The sequence below is a fragment of the Tigriopus californicus genome, chromosome 12, assembly GCF_007210705.1.
Source record: "Tigriopus californicus strain San Diego chromosome 12, Tcal_SD_v2.1, whole genome shotgun sequence".
NCBI lineage: Eukaryota > Metazoa > Arthropoda > Copepoda > Harpacticoida > Harpacticidae > Tigriopus > Tigriopus californicus.
The window spans coordinates 9,413,828-9,425,223 of NC_081451.1; the positions used below are offsets into that span (position 1 = coordinate 9,413,828).

Consider the following 11,396-nt stretch of genomic DNA (forward strand, 5'->3'; position numbering starts at 1 on the left):
ATGCTTAACTAAATTTATTTATTTTAAAAATATATCATTTATTGAAAGCGATTGATTTATCTAGGAATTCCCAAACACTTCTTTATGTCATATGCTAAGATTTAATGGGCCTCAAGTTACGAACATAAAACTCCAAAATTATGAGGAAATATTCGCAACCACTTGAATCAAATTCAATTTAACCTTTACCAGAATAGCTTCCACCATTAGCTACTAAACAACAATCCAGGGGCAATTGTGCGCTTCACTTATATGCGCCTATTTTCGACAACAACATTTTCCAAAAGAGTGGTACCTCGCAAATCATTACACACAAAGCTCCCAGATGTCCAATATCCGCCCTTTACTCGAGATCCCGTCTTATACCGGGGCGAGATGCCCCGCTAAGTTGGAGTTCAGCCCATCCCTAATGGTCCATCTCGAGCTCGTGCAATACAGCATGGTCACCATTCTCGGCGATTGGGCAGAGCAAGACCCCCGGCTAAGAAGAGCCTGCCACACTCTGGAGGGGAGCCAGGCCACCATAAGGATTAGCCGAGGGTGACGAAACACGTGCGTTCAAGCTGCATTGGCCCTGGATGCTTGTCTAGCTCGAGAGTCGGATCTGATTTTTTCGGTCATGGGGTGATTATTGATCAGGCAATGGAGGCCGTTGGCAGCATTTAATTCTGGCTATGTTGTCAAGATGGGTTTATGGAGGAATAGTCTAAATAATTTCGATGATTGAATTGAAGGCCGTTGTACGGGAAAAAAGTTGCGATTTTTTTTTTTGTCGGAATGGATGTGGATTATCAGCGACATTGCCAGGGACTGAAGACAGGTATCGATTTTTCCTTTTATTTAGTTTTTCACGTTTTTTTTAACACTGCAGGGAATGTAATCCCCGTTGCTATTAAAATAAAAAGTTATTCCCACTCTGTTCATTTCAGATCCGTAAAATTGATTTTGAGCAATGTTTTATCTTATGTATTGATAAGAAAAATACATTTTTGTTTCATCAGTGATTTGTTTTACACTGCTTTTTCACCAGAAAATAAAGTCAATCATCGTAACTTAGATTTGTTCCCATACCTAGCACTCAAAAATAATAATATTAGCTCTATCTAATGACTGGCTATATTTTCTGATGGTTGGTTATTGGTTGAAATGCTGACAATTTGGCTCATTAGGTTACAGAAAACCAGGAGAGAAAATAAATAACCTTGACTTGTTCATTAATTGCTTCGCCCAGCCCTGGTTATTTCGCTGGAAATGAACATCAGAATGTAAATGCGGTAACGTTTGGGCAATTCTTGATCAGATCAGTGGGTAGAATGTGTTCAATAAGACAACATTTTTACGCTCTCATCTTGAATCGCTGAGGAACATATTCCCAATCGAAAAAGACAATATTCAGGGGAGGCTTTCATTTTTTCACACAAGATAGGTCAAAAAATGAAATGGTGAGATGAAAGAGCTAACTAAAACCGGATATCACTGGAAACATGACGATGGGAATGATCAGCTAAACCCAATGGAACCTATCCTAGTTAAGCTTCGGCCGAAGAGTGGCTGGTCCTGGCAGCCTGCTTACCCAGAAATGGTGGGTAAACGTTATTCTCGACTTTTTTGAAATCTTAACCTGATCTAACACGATATTGATAACCCTTATAGTCTGTATCTCAATCCTTTTAACATTTGGCCCCAAATTTAAAAATGAGCACCGCCAACTAATCGGTGGAGAACAACCTTTATCGAAATGACCAAACCTGTGAACTTATAAAACCCGTCTCGAGTGTTTTTCCCGACTCGCCCCGAGTTTTGCCCCGCTCGGCCATCACCCCGCTTGCCCCCCAAAGTGAGGATTGAGGATTGAGAAATGAGAATTGAGAACAAGTGAGGGCGCTGCAGTGCTTCATGAGCGAGTGCGGAACGACCGATCCACCGATCCAGTGAGTGTCCCCACGGTGGTCCAGCCCAGCCCCGCGATCCAACCCTGACGGCCCCGCCCCCTTGGTCGCAACCACGCCCGCAAGTGTTCGCCGGTGGTCGGTGTCCGCCTTAGCCCGGGGCGGTGCTGGATGAGTGAGGAAGAATCCCGCTAGCTGCTGGCCTGCCCCACTCAGTCAGGCTGACCGTGGCCCGCCCGTGATCCTGGCTGCTGGTGGTGCCGGGAGTGGCGGCCGCACGCCCAAGCCCATTCATTCACTGGCCGTGGACAATCAGGCACAGCCATTCATTCTCTCCTGAACTCACCCAAAGATTGATTGATTGATTGAATGTATGTAGCGAGTCGTCAATCCGGATGGGATCAAATCCAACGGCCACCCTGGTCCCAAGGGGGTTTCATTGTTAGGTTTGAACGAGGAAGGCTGTGGGGTAACTTGGAAACCTGCTAACCAATGATAAACGCTATTCTTGAACAATTAGTTGGCCGTGCTCATTTTTGAATTGGTGGCCAAATGTTATAAGGTTTAAGATACGGACTTTAAGGGCTATCAATATCGTGTTAGGTCAGGTTATGATTTCAAAAAAAAGTAGCACCGTCAACTAATCGATGGAGAATAATAACGTTTACCCTAACTAATGACCAGGGATGCCATAAGAGGGCAGTGTCTGATCATTGATATTGGTTCACCTGGCCACTGGATTCAATGATAACTCCAAGGCCATGAATGGTCTTGCCCAGACAGTCCCAATGACCTGCCCCTTTCGGTCCAGCTGAGTCTGCGGGGTTGAAGGGGTGGGATGATTCAGAATCCAGGCCAACTTAAGAGCCCCCTGACCAAGAGACTCTGCAGGGTGCGCCGCATGCGGCGCTACACTTTTAATGCTTCAAAGTTGTTGGCCAAAGTGATGCAAACGCAAAATGGAATAGATTGTATGATGCACCTCCCCATCTCTCGAGTTTCATGGCCATAGGTTTGGTATTTTATATGCTGGATCACGGACTTCTAGAAATATGGACTACTGCGAACGAGCTGCCCGGCAAATCGGCCTGTTCTTGCAACTCTGAGCCACTTTTTGAATTAAAGTCATAAAACAAGAAACGTAGATCTCTTCCATTAACGGTAGGTCAATTTGATATCATGGACATGCAAAGTCCATCGTTTTAAAGTTATGTTGTTGTCAAAAGCTTATGTAGCCGACCAAGAGCAGGCCGAAAATTCAAATTTTATGGAGTGTTTACTGCATAACTTTGAACATGTCTCCTGAGTTCCCTAAACATAGGTTTGGGCTCAAATTTGGCTGAGTTCATCTATTCAACCAGATCTTGTGGTCGTATCAAGTGCTTATTTGGAATAAGATGAGCGGTTTAGGACATTGGATATTTTTGCTTCCGTTCGCAGTCCATATCTCTAGAAGTCCGTGGCTGGATCAATCTTTAGATTTGTATTGAAAGTGTAACGCCACATGCCGCGCACCCTGTACGCTTCTTCGCGAGATATACTAAATCTAAATATACATTAGCTTGTGAATCTTGACCTCCTAAGCTAGAGTTAGAAATTATAAATCTAGCCCAGCCGAACCATTGAGCGTCCTTCACATCCTGTAATCATAATCATAATGATAAGGAGAGCGTTATCCACATTTTGAGACCCAATAACGGGTGGCCGACTTGTCGCTGGTCTGGGCCAAGACATTGAAAATGGAAATTAGGCACGTGTCGTGAGATTTGATCCCATCATTAGTTGTTGTTATCATTATTATTACCCTGTGAAGTGTAGCTGGATTGCCTCGCCCGCTCTTTCATCCCATCAGGTGAGTGAGTCCCATCGCTGGGTGTGTTTTTTTGGTTTGTTTTTTCACGGGCTTTTCTAACCGCCTTGGGGAATGTAATCCCCAGTACTATTAAAATGAAAGGTTATAATTCGTATATTTATTACCTTTCAATCTTTTTATGATATTTGGTCTACCAACGAATTTGAGTTGGCAGACCGAGCTAGTCCTTGAATTTAGTGCTGATCTGGAATGCTATCTAAAAATTGGTCCAAGTCTGACTTGAAAGATGTTATCGGATTTTTCGAGTCAATTCCTTTTTTTGTGTGTGTATGCCCATTTTTTTGCCCCTCAACAGGCGCAAAATCCAGTTTTTCCTCGTAAAGTCTTTTGCGATTATTGTATTTGGGTAATTCTGGATCTCCCAGAATGATGTAATCTATCTTTTTGTGTTTCAATGTCAAAAAATAAGTGTTGTTTAGGCGAAGATTTCGGACAATTTGCTTAAACCGTAATTTCGGTGTATATAAACCTTTTTGAACGTGTCCTAAATTAAGTAGATTTGAATGGTTCACATTCTAAATGTGTTTTTTTTTAATGTTTTTAACCTCTACTTTGTCACCAATCGCACAACACATTTGGAGTGGAAGATTCATCCTTCATTAAAAGGAGCTTTTTCGACTCGTGTTTCTTTTTGCTCATTGTTATTCTGCACTCTAGCTAAACTGGCTAATTTATTCACTTTCGGTTAGTTCTGTCGAATGGGAAAAACATTTTTAGAAGAGAAAAATGCCAGCAAGTAAAAGAGAACAATCGTTTCAACATTTAGGACACTACAAACTTGAAATATGTATCCTATGCGTATCCAAACATAAGAGATGTTCTCCATCACTGTAATACACAAGGGAACATTTTTTCGACACCAAGTGAAAGCTTGGAGCATACTTGTTATTAGCCTAAAATTTTGACATGGCATATTGGTATTGCTTCATCGATTAATGAGCCAAAATCGATTCGCTATTTGGCGATTTTAATGCCTTTTCCCGAAATGCAGAGAATGAAAGGCTGGGAAATGAACGGGAACGTTCAGGTCGAAAATCCAAATCTCAGGTTCGATTCTATGAATGGCACTCTTCTTCAACTGCAGGTCACCACAATTAGTTGTATTTCAGTTGTCAGCTCGATCGCATTATTAAAAGAAAAGTTATGCCCTCTCTAAGAGCAGTACATAAGAATCACATAGAATGAATGAGCTAACATGTTTCACCGGAAGAAAAGAACCACTCAATCATGCATAACTATTGATTCAATCTTTGAACTGGGATATTGAAGAGAAAAAAAACTGTATCTTTGGCGGTGTTGGCCCAATCTCATTTGAAGAAGAATGCAATGGGTTGACTCAGTTCCTAGATAAATTCTTTACCTTCTATATTCCACTAGTCAGCCGGAAGTTAATCCTTATAGAATGTTAGAATCTAAATCTGTATAGAATCTCTTAGTTTCGGTTCAAAACTTTCAAACTTTCAAACTTGAACGTATCCTGAAATTGAAGCTATTACTGGGGCGAGCCAAAAAAACAACAGCAAGTTTTGCCATTTTATCACGCAATTTGAACGATTACACGAGGAAACATTTGAGCATATCTACAATTCATTTGGGAGTTCATCTTTGGTCGTCGCACACCTTGTTTTGACGATCCTAAAAGAACCGAGTTATCAAACCGACCACGCTCACGGATGCTCAACCCAACCCTCTGTCAAGATAGAGAGAGAGAGCTTGAAGATTTTGTTGTTTTAATATGTCCTCCTCGCTTGGCTTGCAGGTCCTATCGCCTCTCAGTGAGTCGTGTTATTATGGTCATGGATCGCCCAATTGCGCAAGTTTCCAGCACTGCTCCGCCAGCCTCTGCTGTTGCGCCGTCCCTTTTGGCTTCTGAGCCCACTGGCGCTGGTCAACCGGCGAGCGGTCAGCCTACAAGCATGACGCACGCCTCTGAGCCGGTGCCAAGTCCACAGTCGGTAGGGCGCGAGTTTGTGCGCCAGTACTACACGTTGCTGAACCAGGCGCCCGAGCACTTGCACCGCTTCTATTCGCACAACTCCTCCTTTGTGCATGGTGGGCTAGAGAGCCACGAGGCAGTCAAAGGTCAGCACCAGATCCATCAACGCATCCAGGAGCTGAACTTCCAGGACTGTCACGCCAAAATTCGGCAGGTGGATGCTTACAGCACTCTTGATGATGGTGTGGTGGTTCAAGTCTCAGGCGAGCTCAGCAACAATGGACAGCCCATGCGCCGCTTCATGCAGACCTTTGTGTTGGCCCCACAGTCCCGCAAGAAGTACTACGTCCACAATGACATCTTCCGCTATCAGGACGAGGTCTACGGAGACGAGGACTCCTCCTCTCCGCCCTCAGAGGTCAATGTCGAGGGCACCTACCAGAACAGTGTGTCTGCCATGGCCAATCAGCCTTCCCAGGAGGAGGTGGCGCCCGTTCCTCGGGAGATGGTGGCCAGTGTGGCAACCACTAATGGGCATGTCCATCACGCCTACAACGCAAATGTGGACAAGAACGCAAAGAATATGAAAGGGGTGCCAGCTACCCCCAATGCTGCGATCTCCACTCAGGAGGGAAACTTTGCACCCAAGCAACCCACCGGCCCTGTGGTGGTGTCCGTCAATCCGGCTCCTGCAGCCCAAACCATTCCTTCGGCGGAGGTCCCTGTGCGTCAAGGTAAGTCCTTTCTCTCTTGCACCGGTGTTGCAGGTCTGCAGTGCATCAAATCCCCTCTTTTGTTCCTTGACAGCACCCGTGGCATCCATCAAGAACCTCCAGGGAAACAACGCCAATGAGAATGGGAACAACGGTGTCTCGTCGGCTGACCTTAGTCCTGAAAATTCACCGCAGGGCAATACTGCCATGGCTCGCACTACGGCCAAGGCCCACCCAGCCCCAACTCCGTCGGCTCCAAAGGCAGATCAGCCGGAGAAAACAGGTACAAGCGAGTCGCTTGATATTTGGTGGGAAGAAATCTCAACCATGCTAGAATGAGTGAAAAAGCATCGGGGGAGTTTGTAGCAAAGTCGCAAGCAACATAATTCATTCCTTTACTCGACAAACGCATTATTGTAAGCACATTCAAAACGTTGTAAGTGTAACAAAACAAAAAAATACTTCATTTTTTCGGTTTTCTCGCAACACCTACTCTTCCCACAAATTGTCGAAATTGCTCATCCTCTGGTGTGAGTACGGAGCACTGTTTAGTATTCTACAATGCCATGACTTATGCATATGTAAGTTGTGAGGAAGTCATGAGCAACAGACTGGAGGTTACCATCGTGAAAGTAGTATATGTTGAAAATTCTTTAATGCTCTTTTCTATCTTAGCGTTGATTTTTTTCAAATATTTGAAACTAACTGGTAGCTTGCACTTTTAATGTCTACTTTTGACATGTTTCCTGCCAGATTTATCATACTAAAGACAAAACGAGTTAGTGCTTGAAAAAATATCGGTCCTGCATAATTTTACGTAAAAGAACAGTAACGATGGAAGTCATTTCACCTTTATACATGTATTAATAACACACATGCACCTTCAGAAAGAAAATGTAAATTCATCTTCCTCTTTTGCCAAGTGGCTGGCTAGCTTGAGCAATGTGTGTGAAGGAATGCTGAAAACAATCTCTTATCCCTCAAGTCGCTCATTTGTAACAAAAACTTTTAGCTCCAGTGTTGCAAGCAACGGCTCAAGTCGCCGCTCAACCAGCGCCGTCCCAGGTGCCTCCAAGCGAGCCCTCTGGTCCGATCAGCTATGCCAGTTTGGTTAAGGCCGGTCAGTCTGTGGGGGCCAAGCAGTCTGATCCTGTTGTGACCGGCAAGCCACCCCCAGCTGTGACGGCCACTCCTGTTCTTAAGCAGGATCCCAAGGAAGGAGGAGCGCTCCCCGCCTCGACCACCACCTTTGTGAATAAGGGCAACGGTGGATTCCGCGGAGGAGGAGGAGGAGGAGGGAGCGGAGGCAATCGAGGAGGTGGTCCTGTGGCTGGAGGTCGAGGAGGAATGACCCAGAACCCTCGAGAGCGGTTTGTGTCTTCGGGAGGACCGGAGTCCATTGATGGGAGCGATTCTGGACCGTCGAACGTGTCCGGAACGGGCGGGGGTCCACCCAATGCGGGACGAGGAAACCGCAAGCGGATCACTTCGGCCACCAATCCATCATTAATGTTTACGGATGCTCAGCAGCTATTCGTGGGTGAGTACCGGACCCAAATCCAATTCAACAGAGTTCATTAACAATAACGAAGCATGAATACCGGAGCACGTATTTTTTATTTTCATTTTTTTTGCGGACTTCCATGCCGTTACTGGGATCGGAATCCCAGCAATTCAAGACGAGAAATCTATTCATTTTACTGAACAGTTTTCTTGATATTGCAGTCTATCAATCAATCGAATGCATAATCCTTTGCAGGTAACTTGCCCCACGATTGCACCGAGGAGTCCCTCGAGGCCGTGTTCAGTAAATTTGGCACCGTGGCCGATATTCGGATCAGCAATAAAGGAGCCAATCAAAGCAAGACCACGCCCGGAGGTGCTCGCGTGCCCAATTTTGGCTTCGTGGTCTTTGAGGACGAGCGCTCGGTGCAGGAGTGCTTGAGACGCAAACCCATTCATCTCCCGCAAGACAACCATCGTTTGAACGTCGAGGAAAAGATGAACAAGGTAATTATGAGCAATATTTGAAATCATTATAATACAGGAAATACAATACAAACGAGTACAAATTACTAATCGTCTTACTTTGGAAGGGTGAGACTATAAAAAAAAATTGAATAAATAAGGAAATATTGATTTAAATATTTCGTCATTTGGGGACATTTTAAAATTTTCTGCTTATTGACCAAGTTGTGGAATGGGAGAAATCATTCGCCATAGCGGTTGAAAACTCTTATTAAAAAAAGAACAATTGGTTGAAATGATACTTTTTTTGTTTAAAATAAATTTGTCCCTTAGGAGGAGAATGGCAAATGTTTTTAAGTCCAAATATTGACCTTAGGTGATTCGACTTAGTTTACAATTTCGTCAAACGGTGTGTTTGTTCTGTATTGCAGCAAAAGGTTAAAAATTTAATCCATTTAATGACTTCCGATATTTATTGCAACTTGCGATTTTATTGCCGTGACTACCATACCAAAAGAAGAAAAAAAACCAAGTATGATCTTCTAAGCGTTTGTTTAAGAATAGATAGGACAGTGTTAATGGTTATGCTATCTTAGGTTAGGTTTCGTTATGACACATCAATTTGCCTCAATTTATTAAAAGAAATCGCGTCAGGGGGCTGTGATTTTCATGGAAAACGCTTTAAAAGTGGCAACTTTCGATTGCTTTCTTCAGTGCCAATCAAACTTTTTTTTTGTCACACACTTGATCTGCCTTGGTATTCATTCTTACATTTTACATGTAACCAAAACAGGAAGTGTGTCTGTGCAGAAAACCTCTAGGTCATGTTTCAATATATATTAATGTCAATTCTCTCGTAGTTCTTCTCCCACCGGTCGGAAGGTGGAGGCGGGCCCAACCAAGGCGGAGGCGGGATGGGCGGCAACCGGAACTACGATCGGGGCAGTCAAGAGCACTTGGGAGGAGGTGGCGGAAATGCCGGAGGCATGGGCCGGGGAGGTCCCGGTGGTGATAGGTGAGTTATTAGGTTGAGATCGAAGATTACTAGCAATTTATTTTTATTTTTTATGGTAAATGCAGTTGTTTGCTTAGAATTTTGCAACAGAAAAAAAACCGCAACAAACTGGACTAAAAAATGACATTTTTGCCCCGGTAGCGAGGTTATTGGCACTTCCTTACCTTTTTCCGTTGCTCCCAACTTTTTTTCGCCTTATCTCCTATTTTTTTCGAACTTTTTTTTCCCAACTTTTTTCGCACTGTTCCGAACTTAAAAAAAAAAAATATTTTGGCCAAAATGGCAACCTTTTTTTTGTTTTCGAGGTGTAGTAATAACCTACACATTTGTTTCTTTCAGGGGTCGAGGTGGGGATCGAGGAATGAGAGGTGGTGGTCGAGGTGGTGGCATGGGTGGGCGTGGTGGGAACAGTATGTCCAAGGACCCATATCGTAAGCGGTCTCCTTTCATGGCTGGTGGACCCAATAGTAACAACAACAACAACAACAACAATCCTCTATGAGTGGCCTCTTCTGTCAGTAATCTGTTACTATGAAGATAATTTGTTTTGTTTGACCTAATACGAAGAAGATCGTGGTTTCATCCCTATCATTGTTAACTAGATTGATGCAGAAGAAAAGAAAGTGTCGCAGAGGATTGTCCCTGGCCCTTTTTTATATGGACTGTAAAAAGAAAGAGCAAACCTTCCCTTCAGAAAGAAAAGACGACAAAAAGTGTAACTTTGACGAAACATGTGATCTACAAACCATCTAGGACAAGCAATTCAATCAGTGAATATGACTGTTGTTCCCCCTCATTAAGTTCTCCACCTTCATCATCATCATCAACGTTTCTGAGTTCGACTTCGCGTCAATTCAAATACCACCACCTCCCCGGAATCAAGTGCGAAAGAAACAATTGAAGAAGAAAACTATTATTGATTCTAGTGACTAAAAAGGAAACAAGTGCTGTGTTCGATTTCTGTCCCTCCCCTCCCCTCCCCACCTTATTATCTCCCATTCTCCTTCTAGCCTCCCCTCTTTCTTTCTCTCAACCCATTTTAATTCGACCCCTTACCAGACGCGATTCTTCGGCTCCAGAATTTCTTTCCAAATCTATGGGAGGCTCATTCTTCTGTGCGCCTTAATCGTGGGCCTTAAACGCCAAAGGAAATTGGCCTTGTAAACAAGAGGAAAAAAGTGCGGAAGAATCAACCTGAGGTCGTGAGCAACCCGGCATTCAATTCTTCGTTTCTGACTTTTATGCACCCCACCCCTTATTATTATTATAATCATTATTACTACTATTATTATCATCATCATCCAACTTTTGCTCCCTCTCTGTCTCTCTCAGTTGTCTGTCTTTTTTGTAGTCCAGGAGTAATTACAATAACTATTATCACGCTAAAATTGATGAAAAAGAAGAAAACACCCCTCTTTCAATCAGTATGAAAACAGAAAAAACACATAGTTAAAATAATAAGAAGTAATGATATTGAAAAAAGTAAAGGTACACCGAACACAAGCCCTCCTCAAGGACAATTAGGTTCCTTTGGCTTTGGAGACCGACCCTTGAATTGATTTAAAACCAAAACAAAATGAATGAACGAGACACCATATCCTGATTTTTGACTCCAAACTTTCTTATCAGTTTCCGTTTCCACCTCCCACCACGATTTCGTGTACATCCATGCTGATTCTCTTGAATAAGATGTTGCTTTTGATTAAGAAAAAAACAATTAATAAGATTAATAATACACGAATAAAACCACCTGTGAGTCGCTTCTTTCACAAGTGTGATTTAGAACTTAACCTTGTCTTGCAAGATATTGAGCAAAAGTTTTTCGATTTTCAGCAAATGCAGGCCTAAATCTTAATTCAATATCTCAACGTTGCTGTCATTATCCACGGACTTCTAGAAATATGGACTGCCAACGAGTTTCCCGCCAAATCTTAGTCATGGCAACTGTGAGCCACTTTTTGAATTAAAGTAATAAAATAGGAAACATAGGTCTCTTCAGTTC

The 11,396-nt window shown here is 43.3% G+C and overlaps 1 protein-coding gene across 3 annotated transcripts; it reads left to right on the top strand.

The window, feature by feature from the left end:
• The first annotated feature begins 1,858 nt into the window (after positions 1 to 1,858).
• LOC131892267 (ras GTPase-activating protein-binding protein 2-like) lies at positions 1,859 to 11,143 on the top strand. 3 transcript variants are annotated; one of them, XM_059242059.1, is made up of 8 exons: positions 1,859 to 2,260; positions 3,672 to 3,741; positions 5,522 to 6,432; positions 6,506 to 6,694; positions 7,424 to 7,951; positions 8,171 to 8,421; positions 9,240 to 9,394; positions 9,734 to 11,143. In XM_059242059.1, exons 3-8 carry the CDS (start codon positions 5,553 to 5,555, stop codon positions 9,894 to 9,896), a joined length of 2,166 nt encoding a protein of 721 aa, XP_059098042.1. In that variant the 5' UTR covers positions 1,859 to 2,260; positions 3,672 to 3,741; positions 5,522 to 5,552; the 3' UTR covers positions 9,897 to 11,143. The 3 variants fall into 3 exon arrangements, with proteins under 3 accessions (XP_059098042.1, XP_059098043.1, XP_059098044.1); XM_059242060.1 differs by having other exon boundaries at positions 3,678 to 3,741; XM_059242061.1 differs by having other exon boundaries at positions 3,703 to 3,741.
• The last annotated feature ends 253 nt before the right edge of the window (positions 11,144 to 11,396 follow it).